Source organism: Coffea arabica, unplaced genomic scaffold, assembly GCF_036785885.1.
Source record: "Coffea arabica cultivar ET-39 unplaced genomic scaffold, Coffea Arabica ET-39 HiFi ptg000200l, whole genome shotgun sequence".
In the NCBI taxonomy this organism is placed as follows: domain Eukaryota; kingdom Viridiplantae; phylum Streptophyta; class Magnoliopsida; order Gentianales; family Rubiaceae; genus Coffea; species Coffea arabica.
In genome coordinates, this window is record NW_027266262.1 from 204,640 (window position 1) to 230,801 (window position 26,162).

At 35.4% G+C, this 26,162-nt stretch overlaps 4 protein-coding genes across 18 annotated transcripts; 1 reads left to right on the top strand and 3 right to left on the bottom strand.

The window, feature by feature from the left end:
* Positions 1 to 433: 433 nt before the first annotated feature.
* Positions 434 to 2,699, bottom strand: LOC113719518 (reticulon-like protein B9). The gene is made up of 5 exons (XM_027244734.2): positions 2,382 to 2,699; positions 1,443 to 1,623; positions 1,192 to 1,321; positions 1,003 to 1,072; positions 434 to 888 (listed from the first exon to the last, which is right to left on the bottom strand). Exons 1-5 carry the CDS (start codon positions 2,479 to 2,481, stop codon positions 719 to 721), a joined length of 651 nt encoding a protein of 216 aa, XP_027100535.1. The 5' UTR covers positions 2,482 to 2,699; the 3' UTR covers positions 434 to 718.
* A 5,096-nt stretch (positions 2,700 to 7,795) lies between these two features.
* Positions 7,796 to 8,436, top strand: LOC113717824 (non-specific lipid-transfer protein 2). The gene has a single exon (XM_027242638.2). The coding sequence runs from the start codon at positions 7,887 to 7,889 to the stop codon at positions 8,157 to 8,159; it is 273 nt and encodes a 90-aa protein (XP_027098439.1). The 5' UTR covers positions 7,796 to 7,886; the 3' UTR covers positions 8,160 to 8,436.
* A 920-nt stretch (positions 8,437 to 9,356) lies between these two features.
* LOC113719365 (uncharacterized) lies at positions 9,357 to 12,573 on the bottom strand. Its single transcript, XM_027244580.2, has 3 exons — positions 12,051 to 12,573; positions 11,738 to 11,943; positions 9,357 to 9,837 (listed from the first exon to the last, which is right to left on the bottom strand). Exons 1-3 carry the CDS (start codon positions 12,141 to 12,143, stop codon positions 9,549 to 9,551), a joined length of 588 nt encoding a protein of 195 aa, XP_027100381.1. The 5' UTR covers positions 12,144 to 12,573; the 3' UTR covers positions 9,357 to 9,548.
* A 3,406-nt stretch (positions 12,574 to 15,979) lies between these two features.
* On the bottom strand, positions 15,980 to 26,148 carry LOC113719217 (pentatricopeptide repeat-containing protein At1g77360, mitochondrial-like). Of its 15 annotated transcripts, none has more exons than XR_011836710.1 (10): positions 25,784 to 26,148; positions 24,515 to 24,621; positions 23,593 to 23,702; positions 22,563 to 22,656; positions 22,408 to 22,439; positions 20,455 to 20,675; positions 18,535 to 20,370; positions 16,579 to 18,194; positions 16,277 to 16,330; positions 15,980 to 16,200 (listed from the first exon to the last, which is right to left on the bottom strand). XR_011836710.1 is itself a non-coding variant. In XM_072073612.1 (7 exons), exons 6-7 carry the CDS (start codon positions 18,571 to 18,573, stop codon positions 16,713 to 16,715), a joined length of 1,521 nt encoding a protein of 506 aa, XP_071929713.1. In that variant the 5' UTR covers positions 18,574 to 20,370; positions 20,455 to 20,675; positions 22,408 to 22,459; positions 22,563 to 22,656; positions 24,515 to 24,621; positions 25,784 to 26,148; the 3' UTR covers positions 16,507 to 16,712. The 15 variants fall into 15 exon arrangements, 1 of the variants encoding a protein (XP_071929713.1); XR_011836709.1 differs by having other exon boundaries at positions 22,408 to 22,459; XR_011836707.1 differs by lacking the exon at positions 23,593 to 23,702.
* Positions 26,149 to 26,162: the final 14 nt, after the last annotated feature.

Here is a 26,162-nt window from a genome sequence, read left to right on the forward strand (position 1 = left end):
GATATCAAATATGAGTAAATATCAGCAATTAACACAATATTTGTCCGGGATAGAAGGGGAAATTAATAATAAAATTACTAATAAATTATACCCTATCACCTTGCAAATTGCAAGAAACACTGGTGATGGAATGCGATTGGTGGTGGTGTTATGGGCAAGTTGGGAATCAACTATCAAGCATCAGATGGATGTCTCATGCCTTAATGGTTGTGTGGGAACAGCATGTGCAATTTCATTTCAGTTTGGAAAATCATGTTCGTTGTATTTAGTAAACATATTCGGTCTTTTTCTTTTTTTTTTTTTTGTAAAAGAAAATTTGGTGAATTTGGCTTCACTCAACGCTACGGATCAAAGCATGTCCCAAGTACTGTATATCACTCATAGAAGTTATTCAAACACACAACATTTTATAAAAAAAGTAATTCGTTTTTACCATTTGAATCAACCGTCCATTTTGTTTTCTTCCCATCATTACCATGAAATTGACCTTGAAGCTAAAGTGCTAAACAGATAAACTCATACTCCTGACAGATCAAAGAAAATTAAGAATGAATACTTTACAGCTGTAAAAAGTTAATCATTATCCATCTTCTTTTGAAGAAGTAATTTTTCTTTTTTTACTTCAAATATGTCTTGCTGTCTAGGCAACATATCAAAGTGGTTATGAAATAGGGACAGGCAATTTCTTCACAAGTTAGTTTCCTGATTTTCTCCAACTTTAGTATCCCTTCTTCTGTTTCACTGGCCCTCTTGGAATCTTGCTAAGGATTTTTGAATCAAATTTCTTGTACAATTTCTTCATTTCCCTCTTCCCTTGGCTTGCGAGATGATCCACTTCATTTTGATGACGCTCATATAAAGCTGGTAAAGTTGCCAAGCTGAGAAAGCCTTCAAATCCCAGCAAAAAATAACAAAAGATGCCATGCATGATTAGTAACTTACATATGATGACACTAATACAACACTATTCCAACAACATCAACAGATTTTCATCAACCTTACCAATGTATAAGAAGTTCAAAGAGCTGAAAGAGCTTCCGATAATTGACAACATCCAGAGGAAAGTGATTGCCTGATTGGAAGTATACAAAAGAAAAGGAAGGTCAGAAGACAATGATAACACAATCAATTGGTGGAAAGACAAAATGAAGCCAGGCAGGATCCAAATGACAATTGAGCGAAGATGTATACCAGAAAAAATGTTTTTATATCTTTTCCAGATGAAATGTCATACAAATTTAACAATATCCAGTTGATTTTGGCAAACAGCCATCTGAATGTAGCTTCAGGCACTGTTATAGCATGCAAATCTGGGGGATTCCTGTAGAGCATTTGGAGACAGAAAGTTTGGCAATACAGCTCAGTTAAAACTTAAAGATGGCGAAACTAACTTGCAATATGAATTGGTAACGCAGTAGAGGTATTAGGAAAGAAAACAGTACCAATCAACTAATCCTGCCCCAGTGGACCAAATAAACATAATTAACATCATAATGATAGAGATGTGACATAGAAGAGTGATGAAATTGTATTCCACCACTTCAAAAAGGAGCCATATAATTGTGACGCCTATTAGGATGGTAGCAGATAACTTCTTGTTTTCCCACAGTAGTATGTCTGCAACTGCAATTGAAAATGCAAATGTCACATAAACACATCTTTCATGTGCCAAAACATGTACTTTTGACTCACTTCGTTCTTACAGCGTATTCCAATCTGGCAATCAAGAAGAGGTTTAATTTTAAGCCTCACACAAAGGACACTAATCATTCAAAAAAAAAAAAAAATGGTAGCATGTTCAAGTGTGACTGTTATTCAATGTAAACAACACTCGTCGGTGAAAGCAATTTTTCACTTCTGGCGAAACATGATTATGCTAATTGCCCTTTTCAATTTTGAGCTCCAGATGAGATAATTTAATTCAGTTCCTTATATTTCTGGAGAACAGGTGTAACGAACGGATTTTGAATTACAGGCATGTTCACATATGTAATTATTGGGAAATACTTTGTTATTTTTAAAACAATTTGAAATCATTTCTTTATTTCACATATATCACATTATTAATGCGCTTTAGCTTACAATGACAATACAGAATTCTTGAATTTCTTTGTAATAAGGCAAGATGGAGGAGATATTAAAACTTATGAAGCAAACCAGACAAGATTACCATAATATCCATGGGAATTATACGCAGGATATTATATGAAAAAAAAAACACTCTTAGGTTAGGTTGTCTGACATTTGAGAAATAATCTTATAGAGAAAGAAAACTATTTTGGAAAAGCAATACAAAAATTCGTTCGGTTTCGAAATAAAAGAATACATGGCATCAAAAGTTAAAATGGTAAAGAAGAACAAGATAAAAAGTTGAGAATCACCTTTTCCCCCTCCAAGGATCTGATGCAAGGATCTTTGACGACCAAACAATCTTATTGGAGATAGCGGCTGTTCATCTGAATCTGAGGATGAGCTCGACATGGCTAATCGATCTTCAAACAAAGTATGTCAAGAACAGTGCTAGCTATTCATATACTTTAGACCTTATACAGCATTGTCATATATATGCTGCAGTATGATTCTAATCTTAGCCACCAAGACACATTTGGCAAGTAAGAAAGGTATGGCTTTGGCATGGCTGAGAAGATAGCCTCCACTGCAGGGGCTCAGAACTTAATAAATTGATAGCTCATCTTCAATCCATTTTTAGTCTTCTTTTAATAGCTGAGAACTTTCTTGACTCATTTAAACATCCAAGTAAAGAAACCGGTCATGGATTCTCTGTGTTTCATTTGGTAGTTGGCAATGATCACATGAACAGAAAATATTATGGATTCTCAAAGGAAATATGCGGGAGTTAAAAATCTCTTGTACACTGCAAATTTGATGCTTAAGATATTTGTTAAGCTCTATGCACTTAGGGAACTTCTTGACTATTTCATACCTAGCAGAAATTAATCTTATTTTGTCACCATAATTGAGTACCGGATCCATACTAACAAGTGACCACGGTACACAAACAAAAAATCCAGAGTTGTGGGAACAACAAATACAATTGATAAACAAATTAATGACTAAGTAACTCATTTCAGTATTGTCTGATCCAATGATTAAAAGTAGATTGAGATCAAAAAATAAAATATCCTTCTCGAGCTTAACCTAAACTGCGGACACCCTTCCACCGGATTTCAACTAGACCAATTGAAGTATCATTGAACCGGGCTGCCTGCCGTGCTGTGGACGTTTACTTTGTTAGAGTCGCATTTGTCGGATTTTTTTCAAATTTTTTTGGCAATATTTTGAGGAATTAGTCCCTTTTTGGTTTTTCCTTTTTTTTTCTGATATGTATAATTTTACAAGTTTTTAGTCACCAAAAAAAAGGGTTAAAGAAAATGAAAAGGCAAATGGGATGATGCATCAAAAATAAAGAAAATTTTGACCATTTTGCAGAGAGAGCGATAGGCATGAGCAGCTATCATGATTGCGCTAGTCATGACTCACACCATCATCATTGTAGCACTCATGATTTTAAGGGCACGCAAATTCTTCCGTTCAAATAATCGCAGATTGAGCTTGTGCACCTTTAGGCACAGCAGAGCCGGAGTGGGATTTGGGGTGGCTTTTTCACAAGGAGGAAATCTTTGACCAGAATAGGAGCAATTAGAGTTATATTGCTTGCTATTAGCATCCTAATTAATCACAAAATCCATTTCATTGTGATTATATTACTAAACAATCATTGATACATCACTTTTGCATTGTTGATAGATGCTGGAAATCATTATAGCCTATAAACAGCCTCCTCCCTAGCCTTATCATTGCCAAAACCAATAAAAGCATGCATCATGATCTTAATGACATGATAGAACTGATTTAGAAAAGGACTTGAGCAAGGACCACAGGGATTAGAACAAAACAGCCCTCTTCATCATTTGCCAAGGCGAATCTATCAATGTTGGCAGGAGAATTCCACAGCAAAAGAGCCTCATATCCGAGGTACCTTTTCATATTTATGCTCCAATCTTCTGACAACTCCTGTATTGCACAAATGTATACGCTGAAAGAGCTCAAGCAATAGAAGTGGGCATGCAAGTACCTTGACCTAAGCTGTGTCGGTAGATCAAAAAAGAAAATTAATAAGAAATGAAGAAGAAAAAGTGCCACAGGCATTGCAGGAAACTGAGAGATTGAGAGGTTAACTTCTCCAAGATTTGAAAGGTTAATATGTATATTATAATTGCAAACTCAAATTTTTTTTTTTCATGAATAGGATTTGATAAATTTACACAGAAAATTCACTACTACACCATCCACTAATATGAACGTATACATTGATTGGGCCTGCCTCCTACTGGTTGAATTACAAATAATGCTAATGTTTCGAACCTTGCATTAGGGATAGAAGACGAAAACATCACAGGATTGACTGATGTTGCAAGTAAATTTTGCACTAAGCTTCAGTTCTTTGTTCAACTCCTCTAGATCCCATTTATCACAACCTTAAAGTACTGCTAAAGGAACTACTCCTGTAACAGAAGTGGTTTTTGTAGCCCATCATTTGCAATACTTCAATCATGTTCAAGACTTCACGTTCAAGAAATTGAAGGTCCTATTATAATTGTAATAAATTTTTCATGAACCAGGAGTTTAAAGGGCAACTGGACAAGGCAAAGACTACACATGTGATCTGAAATGGCGGAGCGAGCATGCCTCCCTTGCATCACATCACCGAAAAGGGCAAAACAACTTCAGTTCAGGGTTGGAAGGCCATCATTTCATTCATTTGCAGGCCATAATTTTGGGCCCTGTGGTCAAAATAAATACTATTATGGACATAGAATGCTACTGCATTTTTTTTTCTTTTACCTATATTCTGTCTTTTTTCTGCTAATTCCTCTTCGTGGTAGTACAATCTCTAATGATGATTTCTGTTCACGAACAGGGTTTGCCTAATTAAAAGTGCATTGCATTTCCAATTGTTTACAGTGTCAAATTTGACAGTATAGTTGAAGTCGGGAGACCCCATTTGGAGCTTGGAGTCTTGGACAAAGAACTAGTCATGTAGCTCCATCATGCAGGATAATAGAGGGGTAATATCATGATCTCATGAAGGACAATGTGAAAATGCAGGACACTTTAAAGAGTCACCCTTTTTGACTTTGTGAATTCTTTATCCTAAAGCCTTAAAGAGAAAAGCAGATAATCTTTTGATTTTCGATGATTTTACTGTCTTTTAAGTACCACTTTATTTTGCTGTACAAAGAAAGATAAATGAGGAGGATGGGGATAAAAGAGGGAGCCAAATAGTTAAAAGGACAAATTAAGTGCATTAGACTTTTACTTTTCCTATACCGATTTCACATCGACCCTTTCTTTTTGTTTATAAAGCTTTTCGTTTCTGAATAAAATACAAAGTTGTGAAAATATGTTGGTAAACTAATTTCCATCTTGTGGGTATAGCTGTAGTGGGGGAAAACAATAATGGTTGAGAATATGATTACCTGTTGAGTTGAGGCTGAGTACCTGGAAGAGAATAATGTGGAGAAAATGCTAGCCTGCATGCTTAGAAAGATTACCAATAAGAAGCAATCATTGACAGCACTTAAAAAAGTTGCAATTGATTTACCTATAACTGGACTGGATTTAAACTTTGGCTTGAACAAGTAATAGATTTTTTTTTGCTTGGATCAATGGATGTAATTCTCAATGCTATATATATATATATATATTCTTTTTTTTTCTTTTCTTTAGAAAGGGCTAGTTTTCTTCAAATTAATCATACTCTGTGAATGTCTAATTCCGTTGAAACAAGTAAGAATATCTCTATCCTTTTCTCATTTATTCATAGCATGAGGGTTTCTTTTTTGGTACAACATGATTTGTGTTTCAAGTTAATCGTAATACTTTAGAAAGTCAGTTTCTACATTAATTTATCAAACATGATAAAGTAGTCGGAAACAAAAGTAAAACGACATTATGAAGCCAATCAAAATAATCTACCGGGAAACATTGTGGTAAAATCAAATTTCATGTTTGCCAAATTAGATGTTTATTGTGCAATCTAGTATTACTTTTTTTTTTCCTTATTTTCCCCTCTCAAAGTTAACTAGATTCTAAATAGGGGTGGGCAAAATTATCCACTAACTCGAAAACCCGTCACATCCGATCCGATCCGATCCGAAAATTAAGATATCCGATTTTTATTATTTGATCGGATCAAAAGAGAGTTGGGTACCCGCTAAGATGCGGAGCAGGTTAGGATCACAGAATTAAAAACCCGCGGGTACCCGATCCGCCCCACATATATATTTTTTATTTTTATACACACACTATAAAATAATAAATTAGAACTAAATAAGTAATTTTATTGAACAAATTGCATTACAAATATGAGATACTATAGTTTATTTACAAGATTTATTTGTAGAGGTCATGATCTTTATAGAAAAAAGTTTAATTAATGCGGAACATATATATTAAAAATTGTGCTACTTATTTCAAACTTTTATTGATTTTGAATTCTTTAATTTTTTTCCTTTATCTTATATTCTCTTTACATGCTTGTTTCTTGGTGGAAAACCTTTTTTGTAAAATATAAAATTAAATTGGTATAAATCATTTTTTAAAAAAAAATTAAATGATAAATGGGACGGAACGGGTACCCGCTGACCCGACCCTGTCTCAGCGGGTACCCGATTATAGGATACCCGCTAATATGCGGGGCGAGTAAGGGTCAGAAAATGGCTGACCCGCAAGGTACGGGTCGAGTCAGCCAAATGGTGAATGGGGCAGGTACCCGACCCGCGCCCACCCCTAATTCTAAAATGAGCGTGCAAAAGGGAAAATTGACTGCTCATGAGACAAGAAAACATATTTTGTATCCATTTTCAAGCAAGAAAGCCCAAGGACAAGTCAAAAAGTAACATTTAATTAACTAGGGTCACTTTTTGGTATTTAAAATAACGAAAAACAAAAAACTAGGAGCTCCTTCTATATTTCTTTTGCGGGTCAAGGAATTAAAATTCAAATTCCTCTGTTAATGCTTTAGCTTTTTTATTTTATCAGTAGAAATGAGTTATGAGGTATAACTAGGGCTACAAACGAGCTAAATCGAGTCGAATATTGATCTAATCGAATCGAGTCTTGAATTAGTTTTATCAAACTCGAACTCGAGTTAGAACTCGACGAGCTGTCAATCTAAATCTCGAGCTCATGTTCGACTCAAATTCGAGTTGACTTCGAACTCGAAAAAATAAAAAATAATTATTTTATTTTTTAAAAAATAAATAAAATAATATATTTTTCTTAATAAATAATTAAAATTAAGGATATATTTGTAATTTTACGCGATCTGCTCGATTTGTTTGCAGTGCTAGGTATAATAATCTTCATACTGCAGCCCGAAACCCCTTCCCCTCAAAAGTCCAAACCCAAAAATAAATAAATTAATAATAAAAAAAGTAGTCTTGCACATATTCTGAATAATTAATTGAGAAACAGATAATTTTATGTCCTTTTTTTTAAAAAAAAAATTGATATATATGAAAACACATAACATGATGAAAACTTAAAAAAAAAAAAAAAAAAAAAAAACTCGTAAACGAAACAAAGAATAAGTGCTTACTTGCTATTAGAATTTTCTCATTTTAAGGATGACTAATGATTGTTGCATGGTGAATCAGTGATGAACTTTTTTAAAAGCATGAAATGTTTAAGCCTAAAGTTTTAGCATAGGTATGGGGTGAAAACTTTATCAATATCACCACCTCTTTTCAGCCATCTCCTTCCTCTATAAATTGAGGCAACAGCCAAATCCCACTTCATCCATCTCTCTCCATCTCCCAATCCCTCTCCCAAACCAGCAATTCTTCATCATCAAAAACATCATGAAGTACCTAGCATTCGTTGCAGTTCTTCTCTTGGTTCTTGGAGGGATTGAGAAAGCAAAAGCAGTGACTTGCAACCCTTTGCAGCTGAGCCCATGTGCAAACGCTATAACATCTTCATCTTCACCTACTGCAATCTGCTGTTCCAAGATAAAAGAACAGAGGCCATGCTTATGCAGCTACATGAGGAACCCTAATCTCAAGAAGTTCATCAGCTCTCCTAATGCCAGGAAGGTGGCCAACACTTGTGGCACTCCATTTCCTCAATGCTAAGAGTCCATTGATTATTTCTGTTTTTAGCATCTGGTCTTAGTTATATATATATATATATATATATTGAGTCTATTATGGTCATGTTTTGCATTATCTATTCCACCTAGCCTATGTTCTATCATCTCTGTATCACTGTGGAACTTGTGTGGCGAGTGATCAGTCTTTGGTGTCATAGTTATTATGGGAATGGGCGCTGTCGCAGTACAACCATGTTGTGCTTGCATTGGACTATGTTTTACTTTGCTTATTGTAATGAAGATTGAATAATTAACGCTAACTCTATCTACTATTTTGTTTACGCTCTTTTTTTTTTTATTAGTGAAGTGGTAATTGAAGGATAGAGGCGTCTATAGATTACATTGAGATACATGATCAACATATATAAACATACTGATTTCATGATGGTACATGGTCAACCATAATTGACAGATTAAAAATTTTGCAACAAAAGTTGCATGCGATGTAAATTTGAGTGAGCATTATAAACTTGTACTGTCATCTCGACTCACAAAAAAATATAAAGTCGCCCAAATTTCTAGTTTAAAATCATGTTATACCATTTGGTACGTAATAGTCTGCATATAAAATGCTTTAAGTAACAATAACAAATCAAATTACATTCATAATATAAGGAAAATTTTAATAATGATCCCTTAATTATTTGTTAACATCACTTCTTATAACTTTTTTTTACTCGTGCAAAATGATAAAAAATGCTCTTACTCTTCATTTGGGTTACAATTTCATTGAAAAGGGGTAGTTGTAAATTCAACGCAAAATGGGAATTTGACTAACTCACATGGTCAAAAAGGTCAAGAGAAGTGCCGTTGACAAATAAGAGAATGCAATTAACATCTCTCCATAATATTATACCAAGTCAACCTTATTAAGACTAAAAATTTTACAAAGTTTAATTTCATCATCGAATTAAATAAAGCTCATTCTTGTTTACGTAGGTTAAATGGATCGGGTCTAAGCCACTCCACACCAATTATCATTTTTAATAAAGAGCCATCTAATTTTCGAGATGGTTTGTAGGTGTGTCTTTCTTTCTTGCTCAAAATGGTCATTTAATTTTTGGGATTGTTTGTAGGTGTGTTCTTTCTTGCTCAAAATAGAAAACCATTTTTAGTGTTTTGCTCGGAGCTTTCTTAAATGATTCTGCAATTGATTTCTAAGGACAATGTCAGGGTAAGGTTCAGCTCACAAGAAGTCATTTTATCTACTAACATCAAACAAAGGAAAAACCTCTGAAGTGCAAACCTTTTCCTATAGATAGATACTTACTATAGATACATAGCTCATTTAGGGCCTTTCCAGACCTTCTAATTTTCATCAAAAACATACCCCAGAAACTATTGATACATAAGCACTACAACCAAACCATGATTAGACCTTCAATTCCTGTTGATTCTCCATATAATGGGATGTTGTCATTCCAAGTCCTTCACTGTTTTGCTTTTCCCATCCACCTGTATCTGCCTTGGCATGAGACCAGTAGTAGAAAATGGAGCCTATCATGGATAGCAAGGTCAATGCAGCCCCAGCAGCAAAAACACCTTTGCGAAGGGTAGCACAGGACAAGTCATTACCACCAAATATGCCTCGGTATTTAGTATGGTAAGCATTCCTAGCTGAGCCAGCCAGTAAGCATGCTTCGGCTCCCAAAAAGCTTACCCTGCCCATTTCTTTCAGTTATTAACGGGCAAGAAAAACAATAAAACACGTTGACACGCTTAGCTAATCCAAAGAATTTATGGAGTGAAGAATGTAGTAGTCACTATGAGGTGCCCTGATGAAATAATAAGGAGAAAGAAAGAAAGAACTGAATGAAACAAGAGTTTGAAAAATCATGTTATTTCAATCAGCAATATCACACGATAACCAAGCAGCTGCAAAGAAAGAACACTAAGGCAATGGAAAAGAACAGCAACTGCTCTCGCCAGCTCCATTTTGAACAAAATTAAGAGCTTCGAAGATCAAATTCTGTTTTGCAGGTGTGCCAAAAAAAAAAAAAAGGCTTAGCCGGGCCTGCAGAAATTATTGACTGAATGAAGCTTTATTGAATCCAAAAACACAAAAAAATGACGAAGAAGGGGAGAAACAAGAATCTCTACCCTCCAGAACAAAGGAAAAGAAGAACCAAAGAACAAGAGACAACTAGGGGAATGGCATAACAAAGGAAGCAATATATCATGCTTAATCAAAGCATGAAATTTCTGGATCTGACCAGTCAAATTATGAAGCAACCTTAGGGAATTAGTTTATACAAGTTCAGCGGAACCATCCAAAGTATACTTCAAGAGAATTGAGATCATAAATGTCATAAGAATTTTTATTTCTAGGAAATAGGTGACAGATAAGAAACGCCAAAAAATATCTTCACAAAATGTGAAAACAGGGTTCAGATTCCACCTTTAAACTTTTGGACATGCATAGAAACCAGGAAAAAGTGAAATAGCTCAACAAGAATCTCTAGAATTTTATCTTCTCACTCTGATCTAACTTCTGAATATGCATTAACTATTTTTGCCCCGTAATTTTATCCACATTACTTGGTTACCTATTACAGATATCTTATCTCAAACTAAACCAAGAAAGGTACACACGTTGGGATTTCAACGGGAGCAAGAATCAGGAAGCAAACAATGCTGATCAAATTTTGTTGAAAGACATCCAGCTTCATCCAAATTCACAAAATTTATCTACTAGAAAGTATAAGAATGGATGAAACCCTATTCTCGAACTACCACCCTCATTGACAGAAGAAAGGAGCAGATGGGCAAAATTACAACCACCTACGGGAATGCATGTCATACAAAGCCTGATTATCAAACCAAACCATCACAAGGAACGGCTGAAATTCCACATGCATTTCAAACCATACGTGACATGTGCAAAAGTTGAATAGATGGAACCATTAATTTTCTGTAGCAATGAAAAACATGTCATGACATGGAACGCATAACAGGACAGTTCCCAAACTTCTTCAGTTCCAAGTAAGGGCATGTTTATTTGATGAAACCTTTGCTCAAAATAATCTTATGGCCGATTGTGGAATGAGAAAACAATACATACCCTACCAGAAGATTTGCAATTTCTATGCCAGTTGATGCATGAATTCTACCATATAGGTATTGTACACATATTCAAAACATCACATACAAAATGCTCTAAGCAAAACTGCATACAATTATCCGCTAGAAACAGAACCTAAATGCTAAATGATGTCACAAGTTTATCCCAACAGAGAATTTGACCCCACCACAATGACAAATTATCTCCTAGCCCATCCTGCCTGATTAAGAATTTAAAAAACCAACAGCCAAACTCCAATTATTGCAAGTAAAAATATTTCGCATGCAGCTGTGCAGATCATTACTGGAATAGTTAGTGTTGAGAATTATTCTACCAACCAACTATCACCAGCCAACAGGGAGGTGGGGCCCAACTCCAACTCATAGACTCGCTGGAATCAACAATGCTCCACTCTCCCAGTGGCAAACGTAGTAAATCCAAAGCAGAAGACAAGGACATGATAGTAAATTGGAAAAAAAAAATAAACCAGGGATCATTACCAAGAAAAGATGAAGAAGAAAACAGCACAAGTAGTAGACCGTCCACCCATCATCCCTTTCCCAAAACACAAGCACTTAGTAACGCCGTTAAGCACCGTTTGACTAATTAACAGCAACCCAAACGCCGATAACCCGTAGACGGTCGAAGCATCCGTACCGTACACGCAGTAGGTCGTTTCATCGTACTTATCCGGCATAACATTAGCCTTATCGACCATTAAAAGCCAGGAAAAAAAAATTAGAACTTTAACTGAGTTTCCATAAAACAAAGAGAACCCAGATGCTATTTTTGGAAATGGGGTAAAGGGGTTACCGTGCTTCGACGCCGTTCAGCTCCGATAGCGAGAACGAAGGCTATGAGGTGAAGAGATGTTATAATTACCAAAATGGGGATGGAAACTCCCATTTTTTTCAGCTGTTATCTCCTACTAATTTCTCACGAACAAGAAGCAACGCACAGTCCTCAATAACTGGAACTTCTTTTCTTTTTTTGCTTTCTTTAGAAGTGTAATGTATGTATAATTGCACAAACTTCTTTTTTTTTTTGGGGTGAAGGGAATTGTTTGTGGGGCTACAGGTTTTGCGTTTTGGAATACGGAAACTTTTCTTTTTAGGTGGGATGCCTTTTTTTTCCCTTGTTTCGGCTCGGTGGGTGGGCGTTATAGTATATGGTTTGCTTTTTGGATGGATTCGTGAAAAAAATAACCAATGCAGCCTGCTGGCTTGAGGAAACTGAAATAATAAGGCTTGATGACGATAATTTATCAGGAATTTAGGAGAGAGGAAAGGTGTCGGTGAGGGGAACTCATGGGGCCCAGTTGTTTTTCATTTTTTTTTTTTTGGTGAGGTTTTGCTGGTTTCTGGCAGTATTAAGTAAAGTGTACTTTGTTTAAGTGGAAGGTGAATGTATGTGGAAATGGTTTGGCAATGCATGATTGGACCATGACATAGTTGATCTGTACTCGAAGACGACGACAGCTGCAGCAGTACTGATACTTTGACTTTAATGACTTTGATTGAATTTAGTTTCTGAGAGCCACCTATGGCATTAACATTTATTGTGTTTAGTTTGGCTACCGCGGTACCCATGCTAGCATGCTACTGTCCAGTTGTTCCCTTGTTTTCTTCCCTTGTTTAGTCCAAGTATTTTCGATGTTGCTATCGATGCACACAATTATGTACAGTAAAAGATGTATTCGAGGTTCGATTTAAAATTAGAAAGAAAAATTTGCTAAATAGCTACTTAGTTTAGACGATTGAATGGAGCCAGTTTAACCTTGAAGCCTTGATCTGTTCGTGGAGGATATCTTTCAATACTATTGTAAATCTCAGGGATATGGGTATCTTTGCTCTCTCGTAATGAACTTCTTCTTGGAGAACATATTAATTAAGATGAAAGCACAATTTGTTTGTTTTCCTTTTGTTTTTCATATCATTGTTGGCTAAGCCACTAAATGCCTAATCTTCTACATTCTTGCAACAGCACCACACTCTTATTTTATGTAAACGGACTTTTCAATCTGTAATGCTTTTTTATCCGGGGATTCACCCCGTGTAAATAAACATCATTGGCTGCTTTTGAAGGAAAGGAACTCAAAAGCATCATCCCTAGCTCAAAGTACAAAAAAAAAATTGAAAAGTAAGGACGAGAAATAAAAGGTAAAACAATATGCATGGCAAATTAGAACCAATCATGCAAATGAACCATGAAATGCAAAGGGATCATGCTAAGTATTTAACTAGCCATAGCCTGTAGATGTATTTCTACCTTCACAGAGTCAATTAACAAGAAGTTCATACATGTTATTATCACAGACCAAATCATATTTGAAAACTGAAATTTGATGAAAGCACATTTCACCATCTAAGCACTAATAGATCAGATCCTTGATGATTGATCAAGTTTTCTAATGCATCATGCCCTTCTTCTCTCCGAAGTACTCCTCCCATGCCAAAGCCTTTGGATGCCTCAAGTGTGATTTATATGATAGTTAGAGATGTTGAATTCGGCCGGCATAAACAAACTCTGACGCTCCCATCTGGTCCGATCGCTTCTGTACAAGTTGGGATAATCTGTGATGCTCCAAAAACATTTGGTACATCTCAATCTAACGTTATACGACCAAAAGAATCCATTCACTCTGTCATTGATGTACAAATAACACCATCTCATTGGGAAAGCGATTTGTGTGAAATTGTATATGAATCTTTCTCCTTTCCTCAGTTCATGCAAACCCGTATCGTTTTTTGACAACTTGCACATGTAATACACCGTCTTGTCACCATCATTGGCTATTGTAATCTCTATTGTTGGGAAAAAGAAATCACGGATTGATTCAAATATGGTCTTTCTGCGCCCTCCTTCATCGGGTTCTTGATCGTCTGAGGCATTGGCATTGAAGGAGAGGAGGAGGATGATGGCAACAATGGCAAATGCTGAATTATTCGCCATTGAAAAGCCAATGGGAGGGAGATGGTGCCCAGGAAGGCAGATGGGAATGTAATTAGTGGCGAATAAGATTGTAGTTTGATTTGCTTTGTGTGGCACAAATTATTTTGTGCTTGGATTCTCCTTGACTTGCTCATGCCTAAAGATAGCAAAGTCAAGGAAACTTGAAATACATTGGACTTTGATCTTAGTCCACTTTTTATTCTACCACTACTATAATAGGGAGGGACTTGTTGGTCCCTCTTGACGTTCAATTCTCCCTTTATCTAATAGAAAAGTCGATTACATATTGAAATGGTTTTCCAACCAACAAAAGGAAATTATTATTATGATTTACAATAATATAAGTATAATAAAAAAGGAGTTAACAGAAGTAATTAAAAATATTATGAAAGAGACAAAGGAGTTGGTTTAATACCAAAAAGGGGTAAAGGAAATAAAAAAGGTAAATCTAGTTTAAGTTTTATATGCTTCTTGCTTTCCTTTCTTTTTTCTTTGTGTCTTCATGAAATGAATAGACGTCAAGAAGCTTCCTGGTTCCCACGAATGGAACATACTTATATTCTTGAGTTTTTTTTTTCAAAAAGGAATTTACTCTTATCTTAGAATGAGCACAAAAATGATGCAAAGTGTTAATAGGTTTGTAACTACATCTATGTATAATTGTTATACATAACAAAAAAAAACATTATTAACATGCTTTTCTTTTTCAAAATAAAATTAATCAGAAGTTGGAAAATCTACTTCTTTAGTTTTTCAATAAAATTGGTACAAAAATCACAAACAAACCCTTGTACATAGATATAAAAAAAAATCAATTTCTAAAGGGCCGTTTAGCAACGTCTAGGTTTTGTGTGTCTCTTATTTTGTTTGAAGAATTACGCAAAAATAATATATATATATATGTATGAATAAATCTTATATACTATCACCGTTAGATCCATGACACATGTACAAAAATTGAATTTAAAATTTAAAATTTGCATAATTATCATTCATCCAACGCTGACAGTGTATACACTGTTAATGTCGGAAAGAATAATCCACATGTGTGTGTATTGTTTGCATATTTCAACAAACAGCAACATTTCAAATATTAGCCTTATCTTTAAAACACCAAAAATGTTATTTTTAACTATTTTTAAAAAATGTTATTGTTTTTAAAATCAATGTTGTAAATTGTTTCATTTCCTACATATACTACTATAAGAGTCGTTGTGGCTTCAACACCAAGGCCCATCATTCGTCTACCTATTCGGCTATTTCTGTGATTTGGAGATCATTAAGGTGTATGTTCTAAGCACTTTGCACACCTTTTGATGCTTTGGTAATGTGTTGATTTCTGTTTTTGCCCTTAACTGTTAGTTGTTCGGAAATCTTTCGCCCCATTTAGTTGTTCAATGATTGCTTTAGTTTGTTTGTGAATTGCATTTGTGAATCAGTTCGGTCCATTTGTAAAACCTTGGGCCGTACTTAGCTGTTTGGTGATTGCATCAGTGTTGTTAAACTTGGATGAGACCCTCCTAATCGAATGTAAAACGACTTTCTTTTCGAGTTGGTTAATAGTACAAAATTAATTTGGTAAAAAATCAATCAAAATCATCAAAATTCGACAAAACAATGACCTAGTTCGAGTACTTGACTCAATTTTCAAACTTTTCTTCCTTGTTTTCCCAAAATATAATTTAAGTTACCTAAATTATAAAATTTTCATTTATTAATAGGAATCAGAAAATACCACTAGGTATTTCATTTTCCAAAATGATATCTAAATCAAGAAGTTTTAATCCCTATTTTGTAGTTTAAAGTCTGCATGGTTGTCTACGTATTCATTTTTTTGCCAACCAATGCATTCCATATGCAGTGCTAAAAGTGGTTCTCAAAACTGTTTTTATACAAGTATCTTACAGTATTTGCTTCATGGAACTCAAATTTCGGTCCAAACCGTGGTGCGAACTACAGTCTCCGGCAAATGCCTAAATTGCAACTTCTGGAACATTTGGAAGGCAAGAACCTGGAAAAATGTAAACTTCAGAATACCTAAATATTCCTGAATCCGCAATATAATAAGTACAGCATAAAAAAGATACCTTTTCCTACCAGAAACCTGCCAGACCAACTCTTAACTAGTCTCATAGCCATAGCTACAGATAAGATGAAATGGCAAGAAAAGTTTGTTAGATATAATACTCAACAAAAGGAAGATGGATGGCAGATCATGTGTTGCAATCACATTAACAAATGCTCAAAATACTTGCTTTAAGGCAAAAAAAAAAATCATTTGTTGGATTTAGACAGGTGAGGTTGAAAGAGGGTCACGACAATGAAACAAGACAGTTCAATGATCAGTGAGAGATTCAAATTATAAGAATCCTGGAAAATAATAGATTACCGGTTAAATGCAGCACTTGCTTAAACAGGTAACAGGTGTCTTTTCCAACGCTTGGCATTGTAAATTTTCAAACTGCATGAATCTGGGTTCTTGATTCTTCATCTTAATTAACTGTCCCACAGAACTCCTGATTCTCAATCACATAAAGGCTCCTTAACCAAAAGGTTCATTTTTTCCAGAAGAAATTCAAGTACATCTTCTCTCCCTTCCTTCAGAAGCAGATTTCTTAACTTGCCAAAAGTCACTCTTCCTGGACGAATTCCATTCTCTATCATCTCTTCCATTAAGACACAAGCCCTAGAGGCATCCGCCTTGTCACATAATCCATTGATAAGGGCTGATATGGTATGCAGGCTAGGAACGAACCTTTTCTTTTTCATGTACTTCCATACCTTGAAAGCCCTCTCAAGCTCATCCCTATCGCAGAACATCTTTATCATCACTGTATAAGTGTCTGCATCTGGCTCACAAATTTTAATCATCCGACGAAAAACTTTAAGAGTTTCATCAGTCTCCCCACAGCCAATCAAACTGTTTAAGATGATGTTGCAAGTTCTTGAATTGGGAGTCACCTTTTTGCCCTCCATCTCATCCAAAACCCTGTAAGCATTCTGAAACTTGTTAACTTTGCAGAAAGCACTAATTAAGGCGTTATAGACAGCTACATCAGCCTCCACTCCACTACTTTCCATTTCAAGGAAGGTATCTACAGCATCTTCAATCCGATTGTCTATACCATATGTATGAACCAAAACACTGTATATAAATGATGTTGGCCTGCAACCACTGAATTCCATCTCCTTAACTATTTCAACCGCTTCATCAACCCTACCTGCTTTGCACAGGATATCAACCATAATCCCATAAGTCACAATGTCAGGATCACAGCCTGCCTCCACCATTTCTCTGTAAATTTCCCTTGCCTTGGGCAGATTGGGAGCTCTTCCCCATCCCTCAAGCAATATGCTATAAGTCTTTGAGTCAGGAACGAATTGACCTTTCATGTTATCAAAAATTTCCTGAGCCTTTCTCACATTTTTTGATTTGCATAAAGCGCTCAATAAGCCATTGAATGCTGCTAGATTTGGAGGCACATCATATTTTTTCATGATATTAAAGGTGTACACCGCCTCCTCCACCTTCTTTGCCCTAGCATACTTCCTCATAATGATACAAAATGTCTCAATATTAAGCATTTTCTTACTTCTCATTGCATTCACAAGATCCCACATCAACTGATACTGCCTTATCTTAGCTAAAGCCTCAATCATGGTGTGGTATGCTTTAACACTATGCTCATAATTACGCTGCTTGCCTGCCCAGTCAAAGAAACGGTAAGCCAGCACTCCAGCATTTTCAAATCTCTTGAGTACTTCCTCAGCAATTTCAGGGGAAACCCTTATCCCATTCTGGTCAAGCTCAGTATCAAGCCCAAGTTTCGGGCAAGACATCATAATCTTACATACCCTTTTTACCATATCTGAACTATCCTGCAAGGATTCTCTTGAACTGTACATTCTACACAAGATCACTCTTCGGAGACATAATTTACCAAGAAATTGCCTTAGCCTCATATTCCACCAGAGCAACTTAAGGGTTCCAAAACGCCTATCTGACTGAAAGATAAAAAAACAAAAACATCAGTTAGTCACACAGCTTATGCTCATATGCAGCAATTGCTTTATTTTCTTTTTCTTTATTAACATTTACAATCCTTTTTCTGTCTACTTAAGTGGGTCTGTGCAATTTCAGGCCATTAAACATTCTATGCTTGACCCAGCGGAAGGTGTCCTCATTCCAATCAAGTTGAGTCTTAAGGACACAAAAAAATTGAAAAATTTTGATAAAAAACAAAAGAAAAAGCTTTGAGAAATGGTTAACGACTGGTACATCCCAAGAACAGCTAGTTTGCTGGACAAAATAATCAAAATGGAAACTTTGAACAACAACGAATACCCAGTATGAGTTAAGCATTTCATCGAATGAGTGGTGCATAACTGACTTTGGGCAGTTCTTTTTCACTAGGCTTCTACCTGTTTACAAAGATACAGGTATCGCAACTCACATAAACACAGAACTGGATATCATATTCCTGTAATTTGATAGTGCTTCAATCAATTGAAAACAAAACATTGAATACCGTTTTTAAAATGAAAGCAATTCTTAAGCATAAAACAATTCATATTGACATAACTTTTTCTTGCAAGGTGCCGGGGTCACCAACCTAGGAGAGCCTTAGTTAAGTAACAAACTCGAAAGTACAACGTTTGCGTAACAAGAATTACGCTCTTTTTTTTTTGTGCGAATTGCACTCCTTTTTTCGAGTCAATTTTGTGGAAGAAATGATACTCTCAGCAAAGATTCAAGTCTGTAACAAACAAGGCCTAATACCGGATGGCGTTATCAACCTTTTGCACTTTTCTTTCTTTCATTTTTCTTTTTTACTCGCCTTTGTTTTGGACTAATCTTCCCAACAATATAAACTTTTTGGGTTTGGCCAACAGATACCAATGCAGGGTTACATTAATTTTGATTGTGTATTAAGTTAGGTGTGTTTTAAGTGTGTTAATAATTGATCATCAGACATTAATACATATTGTAAACCTTTATTCAAATTCTATTTTTGTCATTTTTGTAAAGGATAATTTCACAAACATCTCGGCTCCCTTCAAGTTTTATAAATTACATTGACCTTCCTTGTCACAATAAAATGGCTATAAATTACATTGACCTTTACTTAATAAATAATTCACAGTATAATGAAATGAGATTAAAAAAAGAAAAAGAAACATGACTTTTTGGCCTATCCTGTTTACAAGTTGCAGCTAATGACGATTCTCTCTTATTTACTGTCACTCCATTCTCATCCATCAACCTTTTTCTCCTATAACTCGCTCTCAAATTACCACCAACCATTGCCTATAACTAAGCCAATCACACCACAAGTAATCCCTCAAACTCGACTATATATTCTTATTTCTCCTTTCTTCACTTTGGAATTGCCAAATTACAAGTTTAATTGAGGGACTAGATTTGATCGTTGAAATAAAATCCGATATCATGGTCAAATTAATAGGAGATGACGAGGCACAAAATAATAATAAAATAAATAATACAATCATTGGCCAGAAGAGGAAGAGGGATTGAAATTGGTAAATTTATTTATTTGTCTATCATCCATTCAAAAAACTTTTTAAGATGTTAATAAGTACATTTATATTTCTTTTTATACTTGACAATTGTTGGTTATGGTTTCGTTATGGAAATAGAGTTTCTTCTTTGTATTTAAAATATTAATATGTTTGGAGATTTGATGGTAGGCTAGATTATTTTGTTTTGAAAAGGTGTGAGTATTGGGTTTGAAATTAGGGTGTGATTAATTGTAATAGAATTTTGATTTTTGGCAAAATGAATTTCTTGAAGATGTCTATAGTCATAATGATGCCTTCCGCTTCTTAAACTTGATTAAACCCATCCATGCCTAAAACTCATGTAGCAGGAGTTGAGCCACTTATATGAAATCAAACCATGGCATTCTATGTTGAAGATTATGCAAACATAGGAACAGCTGATTGTGAGTTTGACCATTCCATAAAACCATATGGTAAGAATATTTCTAAAGGATGGAACAAATCTTTAGAATTGAATGCATGTTTTGGGAAGCAAATTTATGACTATGATGATGGAATTGCTTGGGTTTAGAATTTGGAATTAGACTATTTGTTAGGCTAGTTTGTTAGTATAGTGTCTTCTCATCAAGTCTAGACAAGCTGGCCTGCTCGTGAATGCAGTCTACAAATATTAAAAAGAGGCATAAACATGAGTGATTATCAGTATAGCAACCAAGGAATGCACATTCCAAGTCAAAGCTATTACCTTGAGGCATAAGCAACCAGTTTAGTGCTTGGTAGCATAGTCAAAGAGAGCGTCCATGTCATCAAAATATTTGACTGTGAAGCGTAGAAAGGCATAGAGGCATAGCTCAAATTTCCATTTGTTTCGCAAGACAAGCATCTAATTCTCACGAATCAGATTGTTAATACAAATATGAACGTCACCCTTCTTGAAAACATTTATCCTTGATGTTTATTTCCCAACTGCAAATGCCATGATATAATTTAATTGTCATGTCATCCTGGGATTCAATTGAATCAAAAACAGTAGCTGAAATGTCCTATAAGAAAAAAAGAAAACATGACCTATGTCACTAAGAAATAAAGCTTTTGCCACTAAGTTTCAGGACTGCATGTTTAAAAATACGCATGGATTAAGGGCCATGGAAGACAGTAGACTGAAGGTGTATGAAAAAGGAGTTCATTAGGTGAGTTAAGGGTGATTCGGGGTGTTCAGGTAGTTAAAAAATTTTAGCCATGGGATTCATGATAACGGTGTTTATCTCAAGCTTGACAATGGTGGAAAGAGGAGGAGATCAAGTATAGGGCATTCAACTCCTAAAAACACACTTCTAATGAGAGATGAAACAAATATGCTGCTCATGAGTCCCTTGAAGGATAGGAAGCCTCATTCAACGAGGCTTCATCAATTGTATACTGAGACAGGAAAAATTATTACTCATGATGGAAACAGATTAAGATTGCTCCCGAAGAGCTATGGTGCTGATATTAGAAAATCCCATCAAATAGCCCAAAGCACAAGATAAGAACTTCAAAACTGGAAAAACAACTCAACCACTTGAGGCACAAGAGAAAAGCCAAAAGAAATTCAAAACTGGAAAACAACTTAACCAATGCAGGCAGGAAAACACCCCAAAAGAACCACCACACGAGACGAGAGAAAAACCATTTGTAAAAGGCAAAAAAAAAAAAGGAATCCTTGGCAAGAAGAAAAACAAATCATAAAAGAAGGAAAAAAGACAAGAACTTTTTACTGAGTAAAAAAGAAGAATTTTAGGGGCAGTTGTATAATTCAGCAGAAACTGCAAAGCAAGGCTAGCTTGTCAATCACAAATTAATCAGTGAAATAGATAAAAACAAAGAAAAGGAAAAATAACAATTTATCAAGAATTGTAGCTGAGCACCACAGGCATCAAAATGAAACTCGTCACACAAGTCTTTACTCAAAGGAGCATCCTGCAGCTAAACAAATAACAGAAATGACATAAGAAGATTCAGGAGAAGAATCACCAGACAAACCAAAAATCAGGACATTAGAAAAACAATTGAATCACTGCAACTTATTAGTCTAATTAAGTGTTGTCTTGAGATCTCAATGTTTATATGTCCGGAATGAGTAGAAGTATAAAATATCCAAAAATCTTTACTTGACACGAGAGCAAGAGATCATCATCAAGTATTTCCAAATGATTGCCTATGGTGGCCAATCTTCATGAGTCCAGAACAGAAAATGAGAAAACCTCCATAAAATGTACATCAAAAAGGCTAATGAGGGATTTAAACAGATTAAATTATCTTTTTTTGACAAATATATAAATATAGCCTACCAAACAGTGACAGGGAACACTATGGCCTCATAATGTGCTAAGGTTGTAAAAAAAACCTACTTAAAAACTGACAACCTATGTCACATTTTCTCCACCAAATAACAGAAAGATATTTAGAGAATCATGAAAAATTTTCAACACTTAAGACAATTAGAAGTAAGTCCTAGACCGTAAACTGGCACCTCAGCACAAAACAAAGACACAACTCAAAAGAATGTACAATCATCAAACAAACTACTCAACTAAAACAAGCCTAATTTGATCTTGAAACAGCTTGCCAAAAAAAAAAGACGGAGGACCCGGAGGGGGGAGGGGAGAGGGGATGAGAAGGCATACTATTTCCAATTGGGAGAGAGCTTCTTGCTTACTTGATGGTACAGAAGAATCTCATGTGCAAGTTCTGCCGGCTCAAAAAAATCCCTATGTTATTATAAAAGCTTTAACAATAAGAATAGAAATGCAACAATGAAGATGATGTTGGTTTTTTTTTTCCAACAAGTGACAATTTTAAACTATGCCATACCTCAAGTCACACAAAATAGTACACCATTCTGAGATGTTGTTGTTCCTCTCTTTGCCAACTTGCAGATGTAATCTTCAATCTATCCAATGTACACCTAACAAAAAGAAAAAAGAAAAACAAAGCAGTATGAAACACATATCTGTACATCTAGAAAAGTAGTTAAATAATGGCAGCTACCCCTCTTTCTTTCCCCGTCATTTGCCAAATTTGTAAAACTTTAGTCTAATGTATTGCAATGAGTACATTTGATTATATCCATTAGGAACACAATGATGCTTTGGATATTTGCTAAACTGATACAGGTCTCTGTAAATTGACATGTGAACTAACAACAAAAAACGAAATGTTCCAGGTACAAATGCTATTTGTTACTTTTAAAGTCAACTTCCAAGGATAAAATGGAAAATATGTTGCTGCTTGTTAACATTAAGATGATTTCATTGATTTCTCAAACATCCCATGATTAGATTCCATTTCATTTATAGAAAAAAAAATAAACGAACAAAAGAATGCAAGAGGTGCAGTTGTCAAAAATGATTGCTGTACACTTACATTTGCCATTATAGTAAGCAAGTTTTAGCCTACCTTGCTTATAGAATACTATCCTTACATTTCATTCATCTAGGATAACAAAAAATACTAATAACCTATAAGACTTGGAGCATGCTGTGTCCTTAAGGGAGGAAAAAGGAAAATCACCTTCACCTAACATCAGGGCTAGTAATTTACCACCTAATGGAAAGAAAACGTGTGAAAAAGATCTTGATCAAAAATATTGTACAATATAGGGATGCCCTCAGAACAATCAACTCTAGCAGCTGAAACCACATGCATGCGTTTGTACAAAGCCATACAGTGCTATAAATTGTAAATCTAATAGATTTTTTTAAGTAACCTATTCTGTTCTATACACACCAACTACATCAATTATCAATTGCCACTGCTGAGCGCTGAGAGTATTGACAGAAGCATATTTAAGTATGGTGCATGACACAACATGCAATTGATCTCATGAATCAGTACAGGTCACCTTAAAAACAAGCAAGAGGATTATAACAGAGAATTTCTAAGCATCGACATTCAAACTCCGTTTACACCAGATGCTTCATTCTCTGAGAATTTATCCACAGGATCTAACACCTAATGAGAGAGACAGCGAGTGGGTCAGTCATACAAAGAAAGTAGCAACTATTTGTTAGCCTGTGAGATATCAATTGATGTGATTCATAATACTACTCACAAAGTCCACGTTAATTCAACTTTAGTTGATTTGAAGAGATGAATAAAATTGAAAGGTAACTAACATCTTGCTTCTTCTTCTCTAACGACATCTCATATTGGCACCATTGACTAACCATTCACAAAGAAACCTGATAATACAACCATGCTTGTACTACCGCCTAACTCAATTGGAGTGATAATAATCAGAAGAATCTCATCATTAAGTATTCTGCAACAAGATAAAATGTAAAAAGCTGATATGGATACTCCTCAATCCGTCGCCTACCCAGATCATGCAAATGTCCCACCAAATTCCACTGCAGAAAGTTCCTCATTTCCACATATAATCATCAATTGTTCACATTCATAAATAATTCACACAACATAGCACCAGCTTATTTGATTTGAAATATCACACCGTTTTGTAATGTAGAGACCATGAGTAACCTCACATAAAAAAAAAAAAACAAAAATAAGAACCACAGACTGTAACATAGTAAGACCTAAAACCAGTATCAAGGTAAGTTAAAATTTCACCTCCCTATTCCTTGTCTAATCAAACATCAGCAGTAAACCTCCATTTTCTCAAGACATTAAAGAAATCTCCAAGTTCCCCCAAGGAAAATAGCAACTAAAACATACAAGCGTTGATGCACCCCTACACTACAAAAGAAAGCAATAGAGTGTAGAGCTTTTAACCCACAAAACAAAAGAGTGAGTGATATCTTTACCACTTCCAGGAATTGTTTGTTGAAACTGCAACAGCTGACTTCATCGTTTTGTGCTTGCCTTAGGTCCCATCCCCAAATAGTTTGTCACCAAGCCCATGATGCCAAACCTAGGTAAATTGGCAAATGCAGGGATAGGTATGCCAGCAGGGTTAGGTTACAATAAAGAACACACACTATAAACAATAACCTAAATAAAACTCAAAACAAAATTGAGACTCTATCACACAACAATACTATCTTGACTGATCAAATTTGCAAATTTAAACAACAGCACTCTCTGGCAAATGTTAATTACTGCAAAACCTGAGATACGTTATCAGTTATTAGCAACGCTACATCCTTTAACAACATTGCAAGGAGTATGAGAATCATCCTAAAATCACTTAGTATCCTTAATCAAGATATCAATGTAGATGCTGGGGATGCTAGGGACACTGATACCGAGTCTGAATTTCTAGCTACCTTTACCAAGATATTCATCACTTCCGGTTTTCATTCTATAATTCAGCATTTTAGTCATTTCGTAGTCCATCATGGGGAGACTAATAAACTTCATGGAGAACCGAAAGACGATATCAACAAATTTCACAATCCTGGCATCATTCATCTCTTATAGAAATAAAAATGACGAAGCTTTTGCTTTCCACCAAAAGGCATAAACTGATTGTTACCTAAACCATGAAAATCTGCAACCTTTAAGTCAGCCTGTGTCTAGTCACAAAACTTAATTATTTACACCTCAAAAGGAACTTATAAGAATTAGGAGTAAAACTAAGCTGCGCTGTCACACTTGCACCAAGACATTCCACAACCTCCAAGTAACTACTTACACAAACCCCAACAAACACATAAAATACCAAAGCAAAACATTCGCATGCAACAAGAAATAAGCAACTAAAACCATAAGCTGAAAACTATGTAGACCATATAACTCACTCTGACATAACAATTCACGCAGAAAACAGATTCCTCACATCAGTATCCCAGTTAGTAATTTCCCAACGCAAGAGCAAAATCCAGATGCTCCCCGTGAAATCTAAGATATTTAACACTTACTCCACTTCAGTTGCAACTTAAGCAACGAAACATATTTAAGTATCTTACAAATTCCCAGATTTATGTCTAACCCAAGAGTAGTTTCAAATTAGGGCACCAATAGCGATTAAACGCATTAATCTAAGCAAATAAAACATAGATACTTCAGAGCAGGAATGAGCCATTAATGATAATAATGAGAGGGAAAAGAGAAAGAGAGATGGAAATGCTTACATCATGGCCATGGATATCTGTTTGAAATCATGTTTTTCTTTTTGTGGGAAATGGAGAAGAATTGCCCAAAAAATTTCTAAAATTTAAGCGAGAATCAAGGAAACTTTAGCTTTGCGGTTGATCGGAGAAGGAGAGAAGAGGGGATTGACAACTTCTTTTTAGAGGAGAGGGTATAAGTGGGCTGGAGTTGCGGTGTGGAGGGATATGAGAGAATTTTTTGTTGGAATTCTGCCTAGCTGCGGCTGCGGTTTAGAGTTGAAAGGAAACAAAGGAAAAAGGAGGAAGAAATGGAGAGTGGGGAGAAGAAAGAAAGAAACACGTGTCCAACTCCTTAAATCTGATGGCCTTTAAAAATCACGAGCAACTCACGAGGGCCGAC